Consider the following 27,892-nt stretch of genomic DNA (forward strand, 5'->3'; position numbering starts at 1 on the left):
TTATTGATGTGACGACTGATTTATTACAATATAGAAATCGCTTACTCAAGCTACAACTCTTCATACAATTCAATCATTCAGTTTTTAAATCAGCACTTTTTTCAATATTTTGGACAAACTGCATACAATCTAGTGAAGCACAGACATTTTTTATATATAGGAAATACATGATCTAAAAGTTATATAATTATTATTTTTAAGACATCGATAGAAATGTGTAAAAATCTTTCACAAAGCATTTTCAAGGAGCATTAAAAATCTTCCATCTGCTAAAAAATGTGAACTGAGCCATTCACAGTGGACATGATGGCAAAGTATCAGGACGGTATAAGTTACTCATAATAAACTGTATTGTTCACATTTATTCAGAAGGTGATACAGTATCACATATTCATTCAGCCAACGTTTGGAGGAATGGTGGCGCTGTAGCTGAATTCACTTCCAACACACGAGTGACATTTATGTGACAAATGAAAAAATATACACGATATTTGATATATACATACCTTATAAGATAAACCACGTTAAAATACAGTTCTTTCCAGTTTAAAGCCATCAGTAAATAAGAGAAGAAAAAAAAGAAAATAGAAAAAAATTACACTGAAATAAATGACCCAAAATAAATCTCAGTCTTGTGTCATGTGTTTGATCTCTAAACTGTTAAGGTGAGAATATAAAGGATGCACAGATTGTCGTGCTGTTTTATGTGTCTGGTCCTGCTGCTGTCATTCAGACAACACGTCACCACTTTAAATGTTAATATAAAGAGGAGTGGGCACACACACACACACACACACACACACACACACACACACACACACACATACATACATAAAGGAAACCATGCCCACATTCACTGGGCATAAATAGACAAATACACACATTCATACAAATTTTCAGCATGGTCCAGTTCTCTCTCATTGGCATATGTATCTTTCATTGTTAGTAGCACATTATACGAATAATATCTGGGTTATAATAAGATGAAGAGTAATACAGAGACTATATTTTACAGAACGGTTTGGAATTTGTCCTCTGCCAATAGTTTTAATGTCACGATAATAATAATAACAATATAAAAATCTGTCTTACGTTTGGTTGTAATAGGTCACTATAATAAAAATCTGTGTGTGTGTGTGTGTGTCAGGTGATCTGAGATGCCCTATAGGTTGCTGAAGAGTTCATTTTTCTTGGTCCAGTCCATGGGCGGAGCTCTCTTGTTGGAGCGTTTCTGGTGGGCGAGCTCTTTGACCTGCTGCAGACTCAGGCTGAGAGCTGGGATGGTGTCCATGATCATTCCCTGGAGAAAACAAAAAAAATGTAACCAAATCATGCTGTATTTCATGTTTTTTTTCCCCCCAGACTCACATGTTGGTTGTTGAGGTGCTGACGTACCTCAGGTGGGGTGTTTGTGGGCGGGGTTGTGAGCGAGGCGTTGGACGATGCGTTTGATGGAGAGGGACTGATGGACAGCTTCGAGTCCCTCTCTGCCTCTTTAGCCCCTCTGCCGTTCACCTGGGAACACAGGTAGGTCTGCTCAGCATCACTTCCATCACATGCACCGACAGGTTAGTATGTGTACAGACACGGGTGTGAACCCTGGTAAAAATGTGCAGCATGGGAGACACATTTGAACAAGTGCACTGAGAAACTTATTTATCCCTTTTTCCCCCCACTGCACTGCACAACCACTTCTCTCCACAGGGAGGCAGCCTTGGATTTCAATTGGTTTTTCTACTGAGAACAAGTGGCATGTAATTTTAAGCTCAGGTAAAGTGGTCAACACTTATCAAAACTCACCTTTCTAACACCTTAAAAGTTAAATAAAAATATATTCACTGAAGACAAAGTGAAATTTAAACTTAGGTGCACAAACAATTCATGTAAAATATATATTTTTTACAGTAACAAGTCATTTATTGGTCTGTGAAGAAGTAGCATAATGGAAGTTCATACATCTGTGAACTTCCTTGTGGATACTGAAAGAGCAACATCACTGAAAATGGTGTTGAGAAACTCTTCCTGCTTCGCTTCCTGATTTTACTCATCATATTATTCAGCGTTTTTTTTTTCTCTCTCTTTGGATAAACTGATGTGGTTTGCAGGAATGTGGCTTTCAACAACCTCTTTAAAAACCACATCTTTCACCTTTAGAGACGACTGCTGGCCGACCTCTCGCCACCGCTCCTCCCCCTCAGCTCTTCAACCTTTTCACCAGTGTCTGTTACGCAACAATACAGGGAACATGTAACTTCACTGCTGCTGCTGCACACAGCCCCCCAGTTAACGGGAAGCTGGAGCCAGGCGTCACTTTGCATATCTGGCCAAATGCCCAAATGCGGACGGCAGCCACGGTGGACACAGGAGTTTCTTTCAAGTTCGTGTTCTGGTGTCTTCACGCACACATCCGCTATTATTACATCTTATCAACACTGATTTACAGAGAGGTTAGGTGTGTGGGAGACAGTCTGGTAACCTGAGAGACACTCAGAAAACATTCCTGTGCTGCCACCGGCAACTAAGGAGGATGGAGACATTTACAGCTTCTTTTTTAAAATTAAATACACTACAGAAATCGAATGTCTTGACATTTTGGGAAACAAACTTATTCTATTGATGCGATGGTTGATATTATTCCATGAATATAAAGGTGTTGCCAGCAGCAACCCAGCTTCGCTTAGCATTGCCTCCTACAGCGGTGGTAGTGGCCATCCTGTCGTTTTTTAGGATTACACCCAAATACTTGAATAGGATTAACATGAAGCCGCTACATTCTCCACGCATCGGTTCATAAGAGCAGCTTTTAGTTTTAATATACACCACAGGATGAACTGTGGGTTAAGCTACTGTGCGGATTGAATCATTCTTATTCTGTATGTATACTCTCTGTCCTTGGTCAAAGAAAGCCTTTGAAACAACTCAGAGCTAATGCAGTAGTAGCTGGGTGGGGTTTTCTCCACCACACAATGAACCAGAACATTCAGACAATCACAGGAAAAGTCGGTTCAGTCCACGTCTCTGTGGTTAATAACTCACTATACCAGCCTCTCACTTCTTTTATGTGGCAAACCACACCTGAAAAAAAAAAAAAAAAAAAAAAAAAGCGCAGCATTTTACTTTGAAACTGAGTTCGACCTCGGCCTGCTGGGCTTCAGTCTGCGCCACACGAGGAGCTGCAGCCTGTTCAAAGCAGAAGGCTGAACTATTATTGTCCTCCTCTCTGCCAGGAAGGACAGGCTCCGTCGGTGAGGAGGGAAGTGGCCGCTGTGGGAGACTGACAGCTCCTCCACTCTTCAAAGTTTGGGGCTTTTGCTCTAAAGCACATTTCCAAACCAAATGATAGTGCTGCACTGTTTTCAGTGTCACCTTGTATTCCTCTCTCTCTCTCTCTCTCTCTCTGTGTCTCTCTTGCTGTGGTATATTTACCGGTGGTGAATCTTACCTTCTCTTCCATTCCTCCATTAACGACAGGCTCTGGCAGTGGACCTGCGGGCATGAGGATAAAACAAGAATCAGTCGTATGAATGACCCCCAAAAAAAGCTTCCCCTCTCTCTCTCTCTGTGTCAGCATCAACGTCTGACTGGTCCTCAATGTGTCATGATACCTCCAGCCCCACACCATCGGAGCAGAGAGTTCCTCTCTGACAGATCAAGAGTCTTTCTGCAGCTCATCTTTCATTCCACCAACACCTACTCCATTACATAGCACAGTATGAGCAGAGCATCTATTATTCATACATGGTTCATCTTCTGTGAGATGTTGCTCCTCTCTACCTCCTCCGATGAAGCCACAGGCCTTTCACCTGGCCAGATACGTATCTGCCCTCAGTTTCTCAGGTAGAAATTCAGCGATGTCCCAGTGAAACCAACAGATCCCTGACTCTGACAGGTGGTGGCCGCCGCAGATCTTACCTTCCATCCCTCTGATCCTCAGCCGGGAAGTGTTTTTAGTTAGTAATGAGCTGTTATGGTGGACGGCAGCTGGTTAATCTGAGATTGAAGTCCTCCTCAGGTCTTTGCTGTGTCAGTGTGTGTGTGTGTGTGTGTGTGATTGTGCCCCTGACTCTGAGAGGTCCTAATATCCTCGTACAGCTCCAGCTCCAGGCTGAGAGGCCACTTGGAGCGAGCGCCTTGGAAACCAAACAAAGGTGCTGCTGAGAGAGCAGCAGTGTGTGTGTGTGTGTGTGTGTGTGTGTGTCGGAGTTAGGAGTCAGTGGAGGCAGGTGCCCTCTGAGTGGGCAGCATGTGAAGTGCAGGCAGTTACCCAGGAAACACCTCACTGGAATCTCTGCCCTGTCGGGTTTATTATTTTTAATCCTGCACTGAAACACAGGGTTGAACAGCCCAGGAGATTATTATTAATTATTCTAAATCATTACTGGCATCTCAACAAGTGACTATTTCTACCTCATGCCACAGGAAATATGTTTCAGATGTCTTAGTTTTCTGTTTCATTTTTTAAAAGGCCAGTAGATGTTTTTTTCCCCCTGACATGTTATATTGATCTTGTGACGCCACTGAACTAAAACTAAAAGTAGTTCAGTTTAGAGTTTGAACAATTAGTTGATTAACCTATTCAGATTTGATCGGTGCCAGTGCCTTCAGTCATTTTTCTGAGTAGGCTAGTTGACTGTTATGATTGCAGGATGTTTCTCTGTCACACATCAACGTAAAAATTAATACATTTTGATTTTGGTCAGGTGAGGACGTCTGCACCAATATTCAAAAATAATCATTAGTCTTGATAAAAGCTGGCTCTGCCTTGACAGCAGAAGATGCATATTTATGCATTAGTATTAACAATCTAAATAAGGAATATATTTTTCAATGATAAATCAATCAGAGGTTAATTAACTGTACAGACACTACTTTTGGTCTTTTAAATCAATTTCCCTGATGATAAATGATAATGTTAGGGTAGTCTGAGGATTTGTATTAGTACATTCACTTCAGTAAAGGATGTGAGTAGCCTATTTATTGTACCGCTGTCTAACTAATTTATTAGTAATGAACAAGGAGCAGGCAAATTCCTCCAGACCATCAGCATCAACAAGTCAAATATCATCAATCAATCATAAGAAAAATCACTGTCCTTATCATAAAAGCTCTCTCATGGAAACAGAGGGTTTCCAATATACCCCGGCTGTTGCCGTGCCAACAGCAGACAGCACCATGTTTATACGGGTCTCTCCAGGCAGACTCAGACATTTGGCAAAGCAGAGGAGGGACACACACACACACACACACACAGACCACCTGCCTAAAGATCAGCTGGTGTGCTGTTTGTGGATGGATCTGGAACACCGGCTGTACTAGGGCTCCCCCTGGGGGGGCCGGTAGATACACCAGGACCCGTTCGATGGCCCTTCAGCAAAGCACCGAGGGACAGGATGAACATGTGTCTCAAAGGGAAAAGATAATAGCCCCATAAATCAATCATGTATCTATGAATTCATCTTAAACCTGAAAATGATATACCCATGTATGTTTCATAGCCTATACATGTCTCAGTAGATGGGAATGTTAATGTGAGGTCATGGAGCATGTGAATAGGCAACAGGATTCAGGTCCAGATAATGAATAGATAAAATGTTTGGGAGGAAGAGATCCTTATTTAAACTTTCACACGTTGCAAACAACACTTGCTCAGTCTGATCGGATCTATTTATGTCTGAAAGATTAACTTTCACCGCAGGACATCACCATAAGGTGGAGGCAGGAAGTGGCTCAGCGTCTCTGTCTGCCTGTGTTTCTTGGCAGCGGCAGAGAAGGACAGATAGGAAGAAATAAAGGAGGAGAGAAAAGTAGAGCCATGAGACTATGTGGCAGACTTTTTAATCTGCAGAAAAGAGGAGAGAGGACGACGTCTGGTGTTGGCTGGACCTGGAGTGAGGCGTTAGGAGTTAATTGCAGCCATTCGCTCCTTGGCTACCAGACAGTTACAGCTAGAAGGTCACTAGTGCCACGTTCTCTCAGTGATATTGAAACCTTCTTATCTGTGTGGTTTCTCACCGGTCAGGTGCTCCAGGCCGGGGGCCACTCTGCACCTCTTGAAGAAGGCGTCTGTGTCGGGGTCCACCACCAGCAACCGGACCTCCATCCCACCAGCTTTAATGGCAGCCACCACTTGTGAGTGTGTCTTCCCCTCCACCGACACACCGTTCACCTGAGGAGGAGAAGAAGAGAGGATCATTGGGGTTTTTCTACTTTTTTTCTTTCTTTTTTTTAGAGAGAATTCGTGGCATGACGGGAAATCCTTCAGAAAGTCACTATTGTTTCTTTTTTTTTTGGCCTGTCTGTCTTTGTTCCCACACAGAAGTGAACAAACTGTTTTATCACTGTCAGGATTTCTTTTTCAATATTATCACTCTGTCTGCCAGAGGCTCCAGGGCAGGATATCCTGTGTGTCCACAGCGAAATGCATGTACGTTAGCACACACACACACACACACACACACACACACACACGTACACTTTCAACCGCTAACTTGCAAAACAAACTCCATGAAGGCCCTGGCAGCCAACAGTTTTTCTCCCTCATCTTACTTGGCACTTTGCTGTGCGACACTGTGACAGCTGTACTTTCTGCTCTACAGTAACTCAATATGTCAGGTGGTTCCCTCCCAGACCAGCTGAGAGCTGTGGGATAAAATCGCCATGGGAAAGCATGTGAGAAATGTCTCTAAGGGTGTATGTGTGTGTCTGTGTGTGTGTGTGTGTTTAGGTCATAGGGTGGACCGGCATGTCTAAGCCAGTCCCACAGAGGAAGCTGGACAATAGCTGCCTGGCCAGTAACGGCAGTAACAATGGCCGTCCACTCCCCACAAAGCCCTGCTCCCCAGTGGGTGGTGTGTCTGTCTGGGGCCCGCTGGGGGACTAGAAACCCCTCGCAAGACTCCTACACAGACCTGAATCTCTGAGCTTTTAAAAAAAAATCCTTCTGCACTCTCCATCCTCCTCAAACTTTTCGTAGAGTCGCTGTGAGGAGAAATGCCGCTCGGTTAGGCAGCGAAAGGAGGCGTCCACTATGGTCCACATCAGTGACCACGTGTTGAAGAAGAAAAACAAAGAGACACTAACTGCTCTGAGTGAGTCAGAGATGTTCACTGTGAGTTGCTTCTGCCTCTCGAGGGTAAATGACAGTGGGAGAATAATGGGTTGTACATAACGTAACCATGTGGCCTCATGGTTGTCAACTCTGTGAGGAGTTCAACAACAGTACATAAAAGCTAAAAACTGACTCTCACATATCAAATCTTGCTGAAAAAATCATGAAGTTTTAAGTTGAAGTTAGTTTTAAAGTATTCATCAAACATTTCAAAGAGAAACTGTAAAAAAAAAAAAAAGGATTACTGGTTTTCACCCAAATTGCACGTTGAATTGTTTATTTTGAGCAGCCACACAACATCTAGACTTTTAATTTCGACAGCTCCCTTTGTAATTTTGGATTTGTATATTTTGTACATACACTGCACATTGTTTGAGACTTGCGAGACTTGCGAGAAAGATTAGGGCTCCTTCACAGACACATGTCTCTCCTTAGGCCAGTCTACACTGTAATGATGCGGGCAGAGCAGACCCCAGACCCCACTTTATAAGCTGATTGCTCCAGTGTGAGTCTGCTCACAGTGACAGTTACAACCGAGTCCCCGGGGGGATTTAAGACCCCACACAGTGACTGTCAGCTCACACCACATTCCTCTGGACACAGTTAACTCTGGTACAGACTCGACCACCTCACAGTACAGTACTGAGCTGACCTGTGGATGTGGATTACTCAAACAACTTTTCATATTATGATAATTATTATGATGATGATTATTATACAACATTTTCATGCAACCAGTCTCTCAAACATTTTGTGAGTTTAAAGTAAAGATCAACATGATAATAACATGATAATAAGAAAACCCAAGGCCAGTTTACAATACAGTACAGTACAGGGGTGTCAAATTATGGAACACACATTCCCATTTACCGAAAAAAAAGTTAATCTGTAAAAGGTTACAAAGGATGTCTAAGACTTCATTTAATTTCTGTTCTGTAACTGTAACTCCTCCAGCATAAATCATGGACATACACTTACCTTCTTATCCTTATAATTACTTTTTATCAGTGTTTTTTTCTGATTGTTCATTTGTATGTTTTGTTGTCTTTCCTTTTGTCGTTATGATATTTCATTGTTAGCCATAGGTGGAGGCATGAAATAAGCTCTTAGAGCGTTTGCTTCTTCCTGCACTGTACAGTACATTATTTAATTGTTCCCTTTTACTAGTGTATTTTTTCAACAGTGCAAAATAAAGATAAGTAAAAGTAAAAATAAGTAATAATTGATAATCATGACATTGGTACGAGAACGAGTGTAATTCAAGAGTCAATTTCTTTGTGTGATGTGTGTGACTATTCATTTATTGTGTCACTGTGGAAAAGCTGTAGTCGTTCTATCCAACCACACTTGATTTATGTAAAATGAAGTAATGGATCACAGGGATGGTTCTTTTGTTTCAGTGGACTTCCTACGTCATCCTTTAAAGTGTAGGTGAGGCCTGATTACACGCCACACCATTCTTCTCTATTTTTATCCCAGCGAAGAAAGTTACTACAGGCCGTCTCCAGCGGAAGTGTGGCAGACTAATCAGGATACACTCGATATTTTTGGGTTAGTAGAAGTAGAATACTGTAATCAGTTACCTCTCATATACAAAGATTACTCTGTAACTATTGATGGCAGCTAATGAAGCAAAACCAGTCAGTGAAAAGGAAACTGATCAGGATAAAGATAATAATGTAATGTAATGCCCCTCCTCACACATCGTAGTTATTTACACCCCTGCATGGTCTCACAGTTCACCAGCTCTGTCCTCATCAAAGTACCTGTATTATCCTGTCCTTAGCCAGCAGGCCGGCCCTCTCAGCTGGAGAGTCTTCATCCACAGCTCTGATGTACTGGCCCGGCCGCGCCCGCTCGCTGTGCAGGTTGAAGCCATATCCGTTAGAGCCTCGCTGGATCACACACAGACGTGGCCGCAGTTCAGTACACACCTCCTGAGAGAAACACACACAGAAGAGAGAGCACGAGTTTTGTTAACACACAGTATGTGACATTCGAGAAACAGTCAAACATTAGCTCTTTAAAAAAAAATACCTCCACCATGGGTGTCTGCTCAGGAAGAACGAGAGGCACAAAGATAACGGACAGCTCCTGTGAGTCGTTAACCTTGAATATGAAGCCGAGGTTGAACATGCAGGTGGCTGCTGCATGCTGATGTGTTGGTCGCTTGTGTTTTTAACCATCGGGAGCTAAACTGGAGCTGCAGTTTGACTCCACGTGACTCCAGCTGTTTGCCAGGAAGGAAGAGGGTCTTGGAGGCATGTGATTGGAGGTCTGCTGGGAAGATTGGTGGACAATTTGGGGAAAGGTGGGGGGGTAGAGGAGGGCTTTTAGAGGAAGGGACCAGTTCCGGTGCGGTCCACGGCCACTGCTCGCTTCAGGCTCCGAGAAGCACAATGGAAGCTGGGCGTTGACCTCTGACCAACTCTCCCCCTCGCCTCGCCCCGTCCCGTCCCGTCCCGTCCAGTCCTGCTCTGGGATGGCAGGAAGAGTTTGAGCTGTATTGTCATCCAGGAAAAAACTCCTGCTCGATCCCAGAGCCTCCCTTCCGCAGTATGGATGAAGCAGTTTCTTTATTTAGCAAAAAGGAGCTTTAATGTCTACAGTATGTCATCGAAGAGGTCAAAACGCAGCGTACGGAGCGGCGCACAGGAGGCTTCGCCGGCCAGGATAATCTTTGTCAGAGTGACCGAATCCAACCTGACACCGCAGCTGCCCCACCCACTGAACACAATGAACAAACTCTATGAATAATCAGTGTGAATGAGTCAGGAGGAGACAGGAGGCTGATTGATTAAAAAACATGACTGGACATCATTTAACAGAGACACTGTAATAACCGAGACCATCTGACTCAACATTTTCTCTCACACAGAACTTCACACTAGCAATGAACGACATTCACTTCACTGTGTTAATATTCGAGCCAATTGTTCTGCGCCAACACACCACCCAACCCTCCCACCTCCGCCAAGAATAAGCTTTTATCTTTTTCCCTGTAAATCACCTGGAAACAGTGACTTGTGACCTTTGGCTCTGTTCTCAGGAGCAGCAGATGGGAAGCATCAGCACGTTAGGAAAGAGTTATATTATAATATTTATAAATAAAGTTATATTAAAACGTTATTTCCAGTTAAAGCAGAAGTAAGTGATATATTTGTGTTAATATAAGTCTTAAATAGTTGTATCTTCCGACAGCAATCACTTACATAGAGTGTTTGGTCTGAAACATGGGTCTGTCAGTCCCTCTGCTCTGCTCTGAGCCGAGGAGAAAACATTTATCGTATCCTACAGTTTTTATCCAATGAGGAGAGAGAACGGCATGCAGGGCTGTGTGTGCAGCCAAGGGACGCCGTGAATGTGGCGACGTAGGGACGAGGACTGTTATGGTGCGTTCAAGGAAACTCGTATTTTTCCGACCGTGAAGTCGTACCAGTTCGATCTGGTACGAGTTCACGGGTCGGAAGTTACGAGTGGCCGTTATAGTGACTTTCACCGGTAAAACAGGTCGGAAAAACACGAGTGGGTTGCCTGGAACGCTACTAAGTCGTAAGTCGTGACTTGAAGCTGTAATTTACGATTTCAAAAGCCTGCCTGGAACGCAGCATTAGCGAAAACGACCGGACCACTTACTTCTGCTTTAAATCTAACCTAAAGTACATAAAAAGGGAAAGCAAATAAGGTTTTGGCTAATATGGCAACAGAGAACTACACAAAAAACACTTATGTTTATCGGTTCAGACGGGCAGTACGGTGGCCCCCACAGGACAGAAAACCAACGAGCACAAAGCTTAAAGGTGTACAGGAAAGATTAAGATTAAGATATACTTTATTAGTCCTTGACAGGAAACTTGTCTTGGGCACAAGTGCTGACACAGCTGCATCTAAAACCACACATAGCGAGCACAATAAAGAAGAAAGAAAGAAAAATGAATTTGATTCCACTATGGGTCATACAATTAGTGTAATAACTCATCTATCAGACGATGTAGCCCAAACTTTGTGCAAAATTCTATTTTCGAGTAAATCCGGGATGAAAGTGGGGTAGTTTTTTTTTCGCATTGGATAATGCAGACGCACGAATTACGCATCACGTTGCTCACGATTCATCAGCCACTGATATTGGATCCGTCATCCGTCAATCAAACGTCTGAGACACACACACCGAGCTCGGTCTTGCCCCAAACATTGAATATCCCGCCTGCTCGATAACGACCAATCAAATTAGTTTTCCTTACTCGGGTAAACTTGTGTGGCAACTCGTAGAAGGAGGCACGACAAACAGGACAAAGGGCCTTTTCTGAACACCTTTAAAGGTAGGGTTGGAGATCCTGGAGAAACAGTTCGAGCAGGCCACATTTTGAAAATACACAGACAAAAGTCCAAGCCCCTTTCCTCAGACTTCTCTCTGAATCCATGCCTCCAGTGAGCAGGAACACACAACGCTTGTTCAGTGTTGGGTTCACATCAAGGTGAAGCCTCGCCACACGCGATGGTACCGCGGAAAGCCGCATAGCTCACATTTAGATTACATTGGGTCGCGCCGCAAAGTATCGCCTTCACGGCGCGGCACTGTGCAGCATTACTAACTTTCCGCCAACTTCCGACACTGGCCTTATCTTTTACTTTTGCCTTTTTTATGTGGCAAGTTTGTTGAAGACTGTTGAAGAGTGGCACGAGGGAGGGAGGGACAGAGACGGCAGTTTGATTGACACATCACCATCCAATCATCTTGAATGTCGTGTTAAAGATGATGTGTGTGGTGTTTTTCCAGGCTTGTTTGTTCCACAGGTGACTGACTTTGTTCATTTTTGTTGTAAAAGCATTTAATTACTAGGTCACAATCGGGGTGTGGAGAGGATTTCAAGCAATTCAGTAAAAAATGCCACAGAATAAGATCCCCAACGCTACCTCTGAAGGAAATGCTTACGTAATATTCCTTATTGCTCTTTTACAATATCATTCTCTGAGTGAATAATCAAAATCCTGGATTGACAGACAGACCATCACTGCTGCTGTCACGACTAAGAATCGGATAAAAACATGAATTATTGAGGCCGTTTTGCTGACAGCAGTCTGCTCTCATCACTGATGCAGATTGGCCATCTTCTTGTCAAGTGCCTGCTGTGTGCTGAACACTTGTGGCTCTGATCAGATGTGCTCCTGATAAGAGTCCTGCAGCGGCTGCTCCATCCTGCCGGTAACTCATTATACAAAAACCTCATTTTCGATTTGCTTCTCCTTAAGGTTTTCAAGTGTTACAACCAAACTTCAGGTAAAATCGCGGCACAGGCTCCACAGAGAAGTGCTGTATTTTCTTTTGGTAAATGGTTTGTTTTGCTGCACTCAGCCTGAATGAAAGCGTTTCTTGCTATTAATCTTTCCTCCTCTAAAATGTACTGCCTGTATTTCAGCTGTGTGATGCTCAACGCAAAAGAAATGACAAGATGATTTGCTTTTTGAATGATCAAGACACTCATCTGGTGCTTTGGCTGCCGTTAGGCGTCCCTGCACAGGGAGCGAGGGTGAAGGAGGCTCTGGCAGGGACAACAGAGGAGGGTTTGTGTTGGGAGACGACAGGAGGGCAAAAGAATCTGAAATCTGTGGAATCTGCTGAACACACACAAGCCACCAAGGACCCACTACTTGTCATGTGCGTGTGTGTATGTGTGTGTTTTCTGCTGTAAGTCGCTCAGATTACTTGTTAACATCGCCAAGAATTCAAGCTCTCTTTAAGTTAGAGCAGCAATGTGATATACACAGTTACACAGTGACATTCACAGGGATGGTCTTTAAATGACAAACTGATCATACGATCAGCTGAACAACTCTCAGATGATCTGTGTTCCCACATTTACACTAGACCATAAATAAATTCAGGCTTCAGGCTTAGCCTCGGCCTGGGATCGGCTTAAAGGAGGAACATTTTCAAACTTCCTCTCAGATGCTTTATTTTGTTTAGAGTACTTTCAAGAGCCTAAAGGCTCTGTCAGAACATCACTGGTGCTAACTCTTCAGTTACAGTGTGGTTGTAATTTGCTCGCGGCAGGACTGTGAAAGCACTGAACTCCCTTTTTAATGTGATGCACCGTGTAATGATTCTATTCATGCATGGAGATTTTTCTCCATCTAATGAAAAAAGGCGTCTGTGCCATCACACACACCATTTCAATCACATAATGTGACATGACATCTTGATTGAGATTCCAGTTTTTCCCTTGTCTCATTATTTCTGGCTTTAATATCAAAGTCACATAGTTTTCTATTGTGTGAAAAGTTCCTCTCCAGCCAGCGTGTTGAGATCAGCGCTCTCTCTCAGTGACACAAACTTTCCCTTTGAGGAGGGAAGTGTTGAACAGGAACTGTTGACACATCTTCCCTCAGTATGTTTCCCTCTGTGCTGGCTCAACTTCCTCACATGAAAGAGAAATCAATATACAAACATATGCACAAAAACACATATGTGCACAGGCAGGCCGCCATGTTAGCACGTAGAGGGTAAAGAATCTGTAAAACATAAATAAAAAGACTCTGGATTTAAATCCCTGTGTTTGAAAATCTAATAAACAAATCCAGGCATCAACAAGCCACACTGAGGCTGACTAGCAGGACCACAAGGTAAATATGACATGATTAACTCACTGATCCCCCACGTAAAGACCAACTAGGAGATGACCTTTAGACTCATCCTCAAACCTGAAACACACTGTTTACTAGTTGATGGATGGAGAGGGGGAGGAATGAGAGGCTGGAGATGGAGAAAACACAAACGATCGCACATGGGAAAGTTTCAATAAAACATTAGCCTGTGAGTTGTGTGTCTGAGCAGTCATTACTTTTGTGGAATGAGGAGAAGGAAGGAAAGAGAGTGGAGAGGAAAAGTCGTCATGCAGAGAACTGAACAAAACCTGGAAATACACTATAGGTTACAACAAGAAGGCTGAGTTTACAGAACAGATATGGACTAATAATCTACTATTGGACTGTAAGTAAGAACTGTGTTTCAGAAAAGGATTATTTTCTCATTTAGAAATTAATTATTAGCAGCATTATCAACAACATCATTCTGACATCTGTATCAGACTCGGAAAAACTGGTTCATGCATTCATTTCTAGCCGCTTAGACTACTGTAACGCTCTTTTCCCCGGATTAACAAACCAACCACCAGACACCTCAGATCCTCATGTAAATCTCTTCTCAATATACCACGTATACATTCAAAATCAGCTCAAGGTGCTTTCAGTTATTATGGTCCAACACTATGAAACTCTCTGCCCATTGAACTCCGCTCATCTCCAACAACATCTTCTTTTAAGCGTAATCTTAAAACATACCTGTTCTCGCATGCTTTTAATTAGTTTTTTGTTTGTTTGTTTGTCTTAACACATTGGCTTCTGTTTTAATATGCACTAACTTTTTGTTTTAATATGTACTCACATGTATTGCATCTTGCTTTTATCATGAAGCACAGTGAGTTTATGCTTGCCATATGAAATGTGCTATATAAATAAATTGACATTGACATTAATATTATCAATTACTTGACATCAGAAAACTGTGAAAAATCATCAGATTGGAAGGTCAAACAAAAAACATTTCCATTTGTACAGAACAGAACAAAAAAAGGAGAAAATGCTGAAATCTGAGAAGCTACACCAGCTATTTTGGACATTTCATTGATTAACAGTAATTTCCTTCTGCAGGCTGTGTCACTCAGCACTAATCCAATACATGGTAACTTGCAATACCTTTCCAATACCAATAATACAGTATACTTGATATACTGGCCTCACAGATGATTGTTTGTATTGATGCTTGCACAGTAAAAAGAATTTAAAGGATTGACACTCAGGGAAAATTCTGTCAAATCAAAATATAATCTGCTCACTAAAATGTAATATAATGCATATTGTAATCTAGTCACTGAAAGTACTATTAGATAATGTATATTATTAAGTAAAACAGAACTGAATTTAAATGTGTCCACATATGTAACGTATAATGTTTTACAGTGTAATAACACCATTGTTATCCTTGTGATGACTCATAATGAGATTCCCAGCTGAAACACTGTTTTCAGTAACATTTTATCTGATGCTGAGCTGAGATTGAGTCAAAAATATTTTTCTTGGTATCGGCTCTGTCCACTTGTGTTAATATTCAACACTTGCTGCCTCCACTGGCGCAGTATGAAAACAACTCGAGTGGATACAATGTTAGGTAACACTGGACAGTCCGAGTAAAGTGAAACCAGTTTCTTTCATGTAGAAAGCGATATTGCGTCATATTTGTTTCCTCTGAGACAAAGGTCTTTTCAGCTTCACCCTGCTGCTGTCAGACCACACTGTATCTCCACTGCACTGACGTAGAAACTCCAAATAAGTTGTTGCTTCGAATACCAATCACCCCAAAACAATACCGAGGCCCATTTTAATATTCTAAAAACACACTTGTGAGTCACACAGGCATCTCACTAGACTCACTGCATCTGCTGCTCCATTTTCTCTGTTTTTAAGATGCAGTGTATACAGGTACCAAACCCAGAGGCTGATGTAACTCAGTATAGACATGTTTCTGGTTTCCCTCAGGAGATTAACCAGGTTAACCAGGAGATAAGATAGCAAGGCAAAATTCAACTCACAGGCACACTGACCAAACTGCAGCACCTCAAAACACACACTCCTGACTCTGACATGAAGAACTAACTACCAAATTATTTTAACAACCCAATAAATAATTTAAAAAAAAGTATTTTTCCATTGAAATGCAAACCTTTTGGGCCGTGTGATAAGAGATGCTCATCATACTCATATCTAATAAAAGCCAAAATAGCAAGGGCCCATAAACAAACTAAAATGACCCATTATGATGTCAGCTGCTGTGTTAGCAGCTCTGAGGCTTAACGAAGACACAACAGTGCTTCTACCGAACCGCTAACATCCTCACAGCCACAGTGTAACTACTGTATAGCTGGCTAATTAGCACCAAACAATATATAACTGAGGAAAATGGGAATTTGATTTGTTGTCTTAAGCATAAACCAACTGTTGGACAAACTGAAATGTTGACCTGATTATTTACAACCTTTCTAAAGACAATTTAGTGTGAAGGAACAAATCAGTGTGTTCGTAGTGATAAAAGGTTTTTTCCAGGAGTTGTACATCAGTGCTCAAGTCCAACGAGTCCCAGAGTCGGGACCTGAGTTGGATTCATGTGAAATTCTTTACTAAATGGCTGAGTAAGTAAGCCACAAGTGATGGACATTTAGACAGACGTTACCATTAGGTGCTTTATGCTGCTGGTGACTAAGAGGAATCAAACCTCAGCATTAACATGAAGGTTTCTCCAACAGAGCACAGGTAGACAGCGTGTCATTGTTTCAGCCTGGAAGCTAACAGCGGGCGAGCGTGTGACAGTGCAGACGGCCTGATTTGCATCCTCCAAAGCTCCTCAGGGAGAATTTAAAAAGCAACATCTACCTCCATAATAATCATCCATCATGTTCATGAGTCTCTGACTCAGCCACTGGAGATTTGCATCTGCCAGCCTCCTGCTGATTCACTTTGACAGAGGAGCGCTGTAGCTGTGAGCCATTCGGTCTCTGGCATGGAAGGAGCAGTCTGCGTGTGAAAGTGTGTGTGTGTGTGTGTGTGTGTGTGTGTGTGTGTGAGAGAAAAAGAGAGAGAGATGCCAGAGGCTGCAGGCCTGCCACTCAGCCTGCCAGTTACTTCATATTTTCCCCCCAGTGCTCGGCCAGACAACTGATGTGTAACTGCAGGACTTAATAAAGAAACACATAGAGACATTTATTACTGCGAGCTTGTGTCATTCCTGCACAGCTCCTGGTCTCTGACTCAACCATGCAAAAGAAAAAAAAAAGAAAAAGGTCACAAGCTGAAAATGTCCTATAATTACATCAACACGTCACCAATGTATTCCTTCTTCTGTCGCTGATAAGGTCCAGCAATCGCTCAAGATCTGCAGATCATCCACTGAGAGCTGTCACATTCAGCTGAGCTCTGCATGCAGATATGTCATCTAAAGCAGCCTCCCTTTCTTTGCCCTCTCTCCTCCTGCTGCTTACTTCATCCCCCCCTCTGTCGCTCTAATAAGAGAAGCCAGCTCTCCCATGATCCCGGCCTCTTTGATCGGCATCAAGATTTACACACTGCCGTCCGCCAGGCACCGCGGTTACTCAGTGAAATGACAGATCGTTGGCCCGCCGCTCCTTGTGATTGCCATGTGTAGTTTTTGACGGAGATTAACGGCCTCGAGGAAAGACTTAATAAATGTTTGACGTAAACCTGGTGTCTTTTTAACCAGGCTTGCCCTCTTTGAGTGTTCGGAGCGCACCACTCCCTCAGGCAGCACGGGGGGGTGTTGGGTTTCAGGCTGGACCATTGAGCCAGCTGCAAAGCAGGCTAAAGGGGGGAACAAAGCACGGTACTGTGCCCCCCCTTTTGAGGATGGGGCACACTGGCTCTACAAAAGACACAGAAGAAAAGTTCTGCTCAGGGTTCCCATTACAATAGACTCTCCGGGCCTGGAAATAGAAAAGTAAGTCATCCCGGCAGGGGTTCAGACTGATAAGAACAGTTGGAGAGGCCTGGTTGTCTTTGAAAACGAGCTCAAGAGTCTTCGTTTTTAACATCATGGTTGCATTAGATCAGCCCAACACCGACTGACGACCTCTGTCTTATCTCTAACCAGGGAGTCAACAAGTTTTTATCTCCCAGGCCAGTCTTCCTGTCCCTGACCCTCCACCCTCGCCGACCTGCACCTCTACAACAAGTTCCTCTATATCCGGCTCATCACACACTAAAGTCTGTTTTGATTTGAGATAACACCTTTAGAGACAGTAGGGAAGGCAACACAGAAAATATAGAAGTCGAAACGACCAAACACCGAGGGCTGAGTCTCACAAAGCAGAACTTTGTGTATACGTCCAAGCAGAAGTGACAATATGATGCAATCATTACATTCACCCCTATGGCAAACTGTGAAAGCACAAGGTTTCGTGGTGTTATAGATAAATCATCATCAATGCTGTAAAAAAAAAAAAAAAAAACTAAAAATAAAAGAAACTTTTCCTCATGTAGCTTTATTTCTACTTCATTTAGTGATTCTCGACATTTCAGAGCTGCACCAACCTGACCTGCTGCACCAGCTCTCGTGGAGCGTGTAGGTGGAGGGCGATGAAGCATGCCTCGCAGCTGTGTTACTTACTAAGATTATTCTGCAAATAAACGTGTTTATCTGCACACATGCACGTGTATACTTCTACATTAAATGAATTTACCAATATATGTGAAATGATGAATCTCTTCCTTTTTGTGGCTGCACAGGAAACATGTCATCATCACAGATCAGTTGTTATCTGTTGCGTGTGTTTCTTTTTTTAATCAGCAGCCACAGAAATAAAGAAGATAAAAAGATACATTCTGTAAAAGTGATGATAGAGAGATGTGCTGAGACTGTAATGCTAATGTCAGCATGCTAACTTGTTGAGCAGACATGTTTGTCATGCTCATCGTCTTATTTATTTTACAGTTAAGCATGCTCACATTTAGCCATCAGATACACAGTGGAGCCGAGGCTGATGCCGATGCCCTGGATGGACCCTGATCAGATGCCTGCACCACCTCAAGTGGCTCCTCTAGCAGCTCCCTCTGGACCTCCATTAGCACCCAAAGACCCCGACTATAGGTGAGCTGTTGGAAGACATATCGACTGGGAAAATGAAATCTTTCCCTCCTGGCTCAGCTCACTGTGAAATCAGATGATCCGGTCCAACGTCCAAATGACTGCTGTTTAAGTCATTAAAACGGTACTGAGCAACATTTAGTGGAACCAGAGGGAAGGTCACATGATTAACAAAGCACATGACCGAATTCTAACAAACAGGGACATGGAGACAAACTATTGGTTCTTTCTCATGACATAGAGATATTTTAAGATTTTCTTTGTCTTATACCATTTTAGAAAATGTAAATATGCATGTTAACAATGTGAAGTCATGCATACCCTACGTATCGTGTCTCTGCCTTATAGTGGGTGTGGAGGTGGATAGCGGGGGAGGGGGGGTGAGTCTATTTCAGGGCGAGCAGCAACTCATTTCCCCCTCCACCCGCCGGCAGGGCGCGGCCCTCCGGCTCATTGTCCGGCCGGGGTGGTGAACCTTAAGCAAAATGGAGAGGGAAATGGAACGTGGCATTGTGGGGTCTCCTTCCAGCGTCCCATGAGACCCAATCACCAGCCACCCGACCACCCACACACACACACACACACACACACACACAGATACACAACCAGGGTTCAGGTTCCATCCCTGACCTGCGCCAGCCTGGCCTTGACCGTGGAGGCGCGACAGTGCTGCTGTTGTTTGGACTGACGTCACTGAGAAGTCTTAGTGAGACAGAGTGTTGTGCTGATATATCGATTACTTGCTCTGCCCCTTCTCTCTAGAGTAATGTAGTCATCTCATGTAAAGTGGTCCAACTCTTGTGTTTTCTGTAACTACTTTATGTTTTTGCACACATCACACATAAAGTTGTGTTTCTTTAAAAAAAACAAAAAAACAACAGGTAGCTACCTGGGGGCCCTTGGAGTTTAAGATGCTGACCATGTAATCGCAAACGTCCACAAGTCTGGCTGTGGACCTTTGCTGCATGTCCCCCAGCCTGTTCCGTCTCCCCTCATTTCCTGTCGTCTCTCCACTGTCTGCTGTGTAATAAAGGCAGAAAAGGCCCTAAAAACCCTGTATCTAATCTCTCCCACATAGTTGCACAGTCTGTGTTCACACTGCAGAACAAAATAAAAGGAGCTGTTCACAGATAAAAATAAAAAATAAATCTTAGAAAACAAAAAATGATGTTGCTTTCTGTTGTTGTGTTGAAGAGGCAGTGATCAATCAGTCTAACAGCAACATACTGTGTTTCATATTAGTATTAAACTGCTATTTTTGCTTTATAATTATACGTTTCTTTAGCTGCAAATAGCATGTTATGTTTTCTTCTGTGAGTGTTTTCAGTTCTGCCTTGTACGTGACTGTCTTGCAAAACACTGCGCTGGTGGTGATACCCGTGTTATCTTGGGCGATGTTTTATGATAGTATTGTATCACGAGTTTCCCTTTGATTCCCACCCATTAGACATACAAAATAACTGTGTGTCAAGAGGCAGCGACTAAACTCAGTCCCAACCAGACAGAGAATCAGGCCACTACCTGCATAAGAATATCTGAGATAATATGGTAACACAGCTTAATTGTTGCCTTTTCCTAATCTTCTTATCCTAATTCCTCCTTTAAGGTACAATATTGGTGGATTACTTCTTCACTGCTATAGATAATAATAACAAATCTGTTCAAGTGTTCCTCTTGAATATTTGAGTTGAGTGAGAATGACTCATGAGGGTGGAAGATAAAACTGAAGTCTTCAGTTACAGCCTGTATGTATTTTCATACTGTGATACTGACACATGGAATTCACATGTTTTCGGACTGATTAAATGTAAATTTGGCTGAAGGGATAAGTTTCAATTATATTGTTAAAGCAAGAAAAGTCTGGAGTGTGTCAAAAACAGTATAGTTTGAATAAGATCAACTTATTGATTAACTCAGTAATGAGTGTAGTATTTGTCGATTAAGGGTATAATAAAGGGTAAATCAATCCAACTTTATTTATAGAGCACTTTTCATGCACAAAGAAGCAGGCCAAAGTGCTTTACAACAGCAATGGGAAAACTTTAATTCTTTATCATCATATCATTCAGTCTCTCTGTATATATAGAAACAACAGTCATATGGACGCATGCTACACTTGGACATTCAAACACAATGACGCACCCTCCACCCTGTCTTGTCATGTGGACAATTTCCCCCTAAAGCCGCGCACACCACCGGTCAACAAAGAGCAGGGAGAGTGATGGGTGACTCCCAAACTTGGTCACACGCACAATGCACAAGTCTGAGCAAAAAAAGCGTTACGCCAACCAGACAGAAACGCCACACAACATGCCCACACGTATGGGCGTGCGGTCGGTGTGAGTGAATCATTTTGTATACCTGATCCCGTCGAACACACACAATGACACACGCTCCATTACACAAATGCAGCCAGAACAATACCTGACTCTGTCACAATGGCTCCAGTGATAAGCAGCAAACACAGCAGCGATCAGCTGGAGCAACTGTTTACTTTAACCCCTTGATTCACCGTACAGTATATCACTGAGCTAATGGCTCATACTGTTTTGTGTTTACATTGCAGCTATTTGCTCAAATGATGAGGTAGTTTATCTCATCTTTATGCTGTAATTATCTCTACATTGAGCTGCTGGGCCGGGGGGAGGGGGGAGGGAGAGGAGGGGGGCGGCAAGACGATGAGGTGGGAGAATCTTCCAAAGAAGAAGAAGAAAAAAAGGAAAAAAAACAATGACCGGAAATCAGCACCAATGTCCTGGGGTGTGCTCAGAGGCCAAGACTCCCACAGACACAGCAGCAGGCAGCCAGAAACACACCCCCTGACCATCCTGGTTCAAATAGCTAATGCAGGTGTGGTCATTCCTGCCTCGAGCGCACACATGACAAACAGCCATCGAACACTGACGTCTATTCTATTTACAGAAAGTCCTATCCACGGGCTATTCCTGAGGACATTACATCAGATGTCCAGGTAAACTCTTACAAGTCAAGTTGTAAGGAGACATGACAGGAGACAGATAAGGTCGTCACATGGATCTGATGTTTCAAATAAACTACAAACAAATCCTCAAAGCCAAAGCTGAATAATTCCTGAAAAAACAAAACAAAAACAAAACAAAACATTTGACTGTCATAGCTGTGAAAACACATGGTCACACACCGACTGGACTGAGGGCCATACAGTGGAGACTAGAGTACACAAATACAACAGCTTGAGGATGATTTGTTTAGGGAAATGTGTCGTCCCGTGCAGTTAAAGAACCACACTTTCTATGTAAAGCCAGGGAGAAATGCCGAGCATGTGTGGAAGCTTCGAGCTCTTTAATAAGAAGGTTTTATATGAATGTGCAGATTAGAGGAGAGAAGTGACAACCAACGGGGAAATCGACATAAAGTCGCCTTCCTGTCTAATTTCAGGCCTCCGCGACTGATTTCTATCCAGATACTGTAGCAGGGAAGTCTTGCGCTCACACACACACACACTCCTAGAAAACACCACATCTCATCTAACCACAGTCAATTTCATCTGACACAACTTCTCTTCCTCTCCTGTAATTAGCGTTTTGGCTTGTGTAAGCAGCCAGCAGTCCTGAGGAAGACTCCCAAACGCTTCTCACCCTCACACTCTGAATGAACCACAGGAGAAGCAGCAGGGACAGTGGGAGTGAGGCGAGCAAACGCTGCTCCTGAAAAATACATTAACGAAACACTCCTCCGCTTTACAGAATTTACTGGTGTGCCTTTTTTTTTTTAAAAACAAATGACGCTTCATGGGTTGTTAATCAATCATTTCGTTCAATTAAATAATTAACTTAAATAAGCAAGTCATTCCACTTAGGTTCTTGAAAAGCTGAGCCATTATCCAGTTTATAGCAATATAAAGCAAAATAAAATCTGCAAATGTTGTCAGGTCCTTGGGTTTTAAAATGACTGAAAACAATCCATAAATAATCAAAATTGTTCCCTGTACATTAATCAGTGTTTAAATAATCAAGTGATTGATCTAAACTGTAATGGCTGGATGTTATACAACCACCTCAAATGCTCAATAATAAACACTTGTAAGCGTTTCTCTGGATGAGCTGATGAATGTAGATCCACTGCTAATTCACTGCACTGAGTGAACATTTTTACTGCCCGGTAAACGAAAACAACGACCTTTGGAGCCGATGATGTGTTTTTGTGTGTTTTGTTCCACGATGACGACAGCGCGGCTCCTATTTTCTACTTGGGCCGAGCTCCATGTTTTGACCTTCATCGCTGCTCATCCATTTTTCGCACCTCCCCTGCAGTGTCTCACTTTCGCCTACCTCCATCCTCACAGCTCCGCATTGGATTGTGCAAACACACAAACAAACACACACACACACACATACATGCATGCACAACATCAGCGTCACCATAGCAACCTTGAGCGAGGCTCCTCGGTTTCCGGAGAGGGCGTCGCTCCTCGAACCCTCTTTTGTGTGGCTTCAAATATGAGGCCAGCGCCGCGGACGTCAGTGCGACTGCTACACCAGTGCTGTGTGTGTGTGTGTGTGTGTGTCTTACAAGGCTGAACATGAGTGTGTTTGTCCTGTGCGAGCTTTGTGAGTGCTTTGTGAATTGTGTGTAAGTGTGTGTCATTTGGCCGGGGCCACAGGGCTCGGGCACAGGAATGCCGGACAGGATGTAGGGAGAAAATTCCAGAAAGAGCAAAGTCGATGCAAAACAGACCCTGAGGTTCCTCTGACTGTAACACAGACACACAGCAGACTCTGAACTGCATCCCTCGAGTCCAATTTACACCCTCACACACTCTGCGACATCTTCTTCTGTCCCTAAGTAACTTCCTCCCTGTCTGTAATTGTGGCACTGGTTTCCTCCCTTTGCACTGAGCATTTATACGAAAAGGAGATATTCCCAGCTGGGCTCCCTGCTCCCTCATGGACCGAGCTGCTCTCTGCTCCAGGTGTGTAACTCTGGGAGTGGCTGAAACTGAAATCCATGCAGTGAAAATGCGTTTCTTGGGAGTGCTATTGTTTGCTCCTACGCCACTTCCCTCTGGGTTGCGTGCCAGTGTGAATTGTACAGCCACAGGTCCATTAAGCCATCTGCAGAGAGTACTGAGAGTAAACACAGGAACAATTGCTGTATATTCCTAGGACAAACAACACAACCCAGCAGTGCTCGAGACTGGTGCATGTGCATGAGTGTGGGCCTTAAATACCACAAACATCACTCCGACAGACCCTGCACGCTCTGGATATGAGAAAGCTCTTATTACACTGTGGCCACCTAAAATGTCAACCGCTGCACTCAGTCCTGATATCGTGACATTTCACTGGAAGAGACACTGAAGGAGCCACTTAGGAATACAATACTGGGAATGATAAATCAAATCAGTTGCACTTGGATATGATGACCAAGCAGAGAGAAGTATTGATTAAAGGAGAGTTCAAATAAGCAATTAGTCATTTCATAGAAAATTCATCTGCAACTATTATGAAAATCAAAACATCTTTTAATTCAAATTATGGCCTCTAAGATGTGAACAGTTTTTTCTGAGTTTTGAATGATTTTTTGGTGAATATCTAGAAGAATCTGTACTTTTTCTGATCAGTGATCAGTTAATCAAGAACAATATAGAGTCGCTATCACTAATGAAAATATTGAGCAATGGGCTGGCAAAATTAATCTGCACCATTTTGGCAATCAATTAATCATCTAAATTGTTCAGTCATGAAAAATCCAACATTTTGAAATGTGACTGTTTTCTTTTTTTCTTTAAATGTGTAAAATATAATATATTGGACAAAACACAACTAATGACTGATGACGGTCATTGTTCATGGCCATAAATTCAGCTTTGAAGGAATATTTCAGAGATACTTTACTGGCTGTATTGTCATGAGTTTTAGGAGTAGATTTATAACACTGTCATGTCTTTACTCTGAAGCTACAGCTAGTTAGCTAAGGAGCAGGACACAGCAAGTCTGGCTATTTAATCTGTACAAAAACTGAGGTGAACAGATTTTGCCATGTGCACTAAATGCTGTTTCCCTCTTCTTACTAACAGTAGCTTCATATTTACTAGACATGTGAGTGGTATCAATCTTCTCATGCATAAGTGTATTCCCCACTATTTTGAATTCCTGGAAAATAATGAAAATAATGACTCCTCGCCATCACTGAGTAGTCAGTCACTCAACATGTGTTCAGCTGGGCAGCAGAAGGTCACGTTTGTCCAAAAGTTTAATTTTGGGGGTTGATTGAGAACAATTAAATTATCATTACACTGTTCCTCCATCACACAGAAAGTGTCTCAGAAACTCTGGCCAGTTGGTCAGCGGTGGACGCTCCGTTCAGTCTAGTCACATGGAAGACAGGGGCGACACAGAGGAAGGAGAAATGAGGAGAAATGAAGAGAAAGGGCCACAGCAGGGTCTTCACTGCCTCTCCACCGGTGCTGCTGGCTGTGTCCTCCTTCCCACCTCACTCCCACCCACAGTAATGTAGCGAGGAGGAGAGTCAGCCACGGACAGAAACAGCCTCGGGGGTAAACATGTTGGATGCAGCAGCGAGGGGGCACAGATGTTCCAGACCGGAGAGACCCCCCCTCTTTCCTCTATGCTTTCTAATGAACCCAGGGCACCGAGTTCACAACCACACAGACTGACAGCATGGCAGCGCACAGAATAAAGGACAGACAGCAACAAGTGGGCGCTGAGCAGTTCAGGCTGTGCCCAAGATGTTTGACAGACAAAGATCAAAGGTGGAGAAAAAAAAAGGTTTTTGTGGGATTCATTTGGAAAAACAAATTTTAAGCCATTTCCTGTTGCTTGTTTCAGGAGTGTTTCGCAATGTCAGATATTTTGTTATGGTCCATTTCCACACAAAGACACAACACCATGTGTTTTCCCTTTTTTTTCTGTGCAGCCACGTCATTGTTGCTGATTTAAAGCCTGCTCCTGTAAAAACACAACAACTGAACGGTCTCAAGTGATCTCTCTTTACTGGAAAACAGCACCAGATAAAACACAAAATAAGGAGAGTCAATGAAAAGTTAAGAGGTTTAACACACTGTTTGGTCTCTTTTTTCATGAACCAGAGTGAACCAGGTTTTTTTTTTTTTCTTATTGCACTCTCACCCACAGTAAATGTCCAGCCAGCTGCCCCTGCCCCCAGCCTGGCAGCATCTGCAGCCCAGGGCCTCAGAGTGCAGCTTCCAGCGTGGATCCTCACACAGAGCAGCTATTCTCCACCCGGAGTGGTGCATTCACTGCCAGCGCACTTCTAATGTGAGTGTTTGTATTGAAATATAGGCTAAGGAAAAGTTTATAACGATGCAGAGAGCCCCCCCCCCCCCACCACACCACCACCACCATGCACTTATGTGAACTCTCACCTTCTCAGAGTTGATGCTCAGCTTCTTCTCGACGCGCCCGTGGATTTCTCCGTTACTCTCCGGGACTGGTGTGGACTCCCTCGGCGCCTCCTCCTGCTCTTGCACCACCACCACCACCACCTCCTCCTGTTGTTGTTGTTGTTGCTGCTGCTGCTCCACCACCTTCTCCTCCTCCTCCTCCTCCTCCTCCACTCCTACCTCCTCCACCTCGTCCTGCTTCACATGCTCATGCTCGATCCCGTTCTCAGTCCCGTCCACCTCCACAGCCTCCTTCTCCTCCTCTACCTTCTCCTTCTCCACCTCCTCTACCTTCTCCTTCTCCACCTCCTCCACCTTCTCCTCCACCTTCTCCTTCTCCTCCACCACCTCCTCCTCCTCCTCCTCCTCCTCGTCCAGAGGCACCGGCACCCCGTCTGTCACATACTCCTTCAGACACTTCATGTTGTGTTTCTTCAGCAGCTGCTCCGTGTCCGGGTCCACCACCACCAGCTCCAGGCGGCCCACGGTGGCTCGTATCCGGGACACGACCTGCTGGTGGCTCTCGTTCTCCACCTCGTCTCCGTTCACGAACACCAGCCGGTCTCCGGCGCGGAGCCCCGAGGTCTCCGCCGGGCTGTCCGACTCCACCAGGCGGATGAACTGGCCCGTCTTACCTTTCTCTCCGTGGAGGTGGAAGCCGTAGCCGTTGTCCCCCTTCTCCAGCGTGCACAGCCGGGGGCGCAGATACTGACTTTTGCTCGGCATGTTCGAGGCTCCGGTCGCCTTCACACACTGCTGCTGCTGCTGCTGCTGCTGCTGCTGCTGCTGCTGCTGCTCAACCTGTTGCTCGACCACAGTGGAAATGACTAGAAGAAGTAAAGTGGTCAGGATGCTGCTCACTGAGGAGGGTGTGTGTCTGTGTGTGAGTGAGAGAGAGTGAGTGGTTGGTACCCCTTCAAAAAAAGAAAAAGAAAAAGAAGAAACACCCAGCTCCCGCCCTCTGAGGCAGATCAGTCCGTGGGAAACGGTGCTGGTGTTTGTCCCACTCTCCAGGTTTCCACTTCCCACTCACTCACAGCCAAACTATGTGTCTGTCTGTCGGTCTGACCGCGGTCCTCGCACCTGCTGCCGGCTGGTCCGCGCTGAGCCTCGGTCGGTGTGAGTGAGTGAGCCGCCGTGTCTCCGAGGAGCAGAGAGGGAGGGAGGGAGGGTCCGGAGCGGAGGCAGCGGTGGGTCGCTCCCTTTCACTGTGGCGACAAAAAGTAGAGAAGCCACTCAGGAAGAGGGAGGTGCGTTCACGGAACAGCCCAGCCGACTTCTGCATGCGGGACGAATGAATGAGTGAACGGCAAATTGCGACAATTTCATAAATCTTGTAGCCTAGAGTTTTCTTATTTTTCCCCTTCAGCTTTATCCAGCAGCTTTTTTGCAGTTTCCTCGTCTGTCGCTGCATCACTTTTTTTTATTTTCTTTTTTACAGTGTGTGTGTGTAGGCTGCTCTGTTGAAATGCTTCAGTTTTTGGCACAAAGCTTACAGCACTTTCGCCCACATTTGGTGCTCCTTTGTGATCATTTTTTATTTAGTAGCCTATTGTGTTTTTATTTTTACACACTCTATACTTTTACTCACTATGGATCCACCCATCCACGTGTCTGTGGTGTTCCACAGTTATGTTGTGACACATTTAAAAGCATTTTATTTGTGATTATT

At 43.8% G+C, this 27,892-nt stretch overlaps 1 protein-coding gene and 1 long non-coding RNA gene across 3 annotated transcripts; both read right to left on the minus strand.

The window, feature by feature from the left end:
* Positions 1–27,454, minus strand: nherf1b (NHERF family PDZ scaffold protein 1b). 2 transcript variants are annotated; one of them, XM_085784609.1, is made up of 7 exons: positions 26,527–27,454; positions 26,203–26,475; positions 8,875–9,045; positions 6,013–6,166; positions 3,443–3,486; positions 1,396–1,515; positions 1–1,300 (listed from the first exon to the last, which is right to left on the minus strand). In XM_085784609.1, the coding sequence occupies exons 1-7, from the start codon at positions 26,944–26,946 to the stop codon at positions 1,163–1,165; spliced, it is 1,320 nt and encodes a 439-aa protein (XP_085640735.1). In that variant the 5' UTR covers positions 26,947–27,454; the 3' UTR covers positions 1–1,162. The 2 variants fall into 2 exon arrangements, with proteins under 2 accessions (XP_085640735.1, XP_085640734.1); XM_085784608.1 differs by having other exon boundaries at positions 26,203–27,454.
* Positions 1,679–3,433, minus strand: LOC146983164 (uncharacterized). Its single transcript, XR_015036307.1, has 2 exons — positions 3,118–3,433; positions 1,679–3,075 (listed from the first exon to the last, which is right to left on the minus strand). It is a non-coding gene; the product is annotated as an uncharacterized LOC146983164 (long non-coding RNA).
* Positions 27,455–27,892: the final 438 nt, after the last annotated feature.

The sequence above is a fragment of the Trachurus japonicus genome, chromosome 8, assembly GCF_045865225.1.
Source record: "Trachurus japonicus isolate A0001 chromosome 8, Traja_1.0".
Taxonomy (NCBI): Eukaryota; Metazoa; Chordata; class Actinopteri; order Carangiformes; family Carangidae; genus Trachurus; species Trachurus japonicus.

Bases quoted from the DNA above. Each gene is read 5' to 3' on its own strand.
- nherf1b (XM_085784608.1), bottom strand. From the start codon at position 26,946: ATGCCGAGCAAAAGTCAGTATCTGCGCCCCCGGCTGTGCACGCTGGAG. The intron at 1,516-3,442 runs GTAAGATTCACC...CTGTGTTCCCAG, and splicing joins ATGGAGGAATGGAAGAGAAG to GTGAACGGCAGAGGGGCTAA. The intron at 1,301-1,395 runs GTACGTCAGCAC...TGTTTTCTCCAG, and splicing joins CCACAAACACCCCACCTGAG to GGAATGATCATGGACACCAT.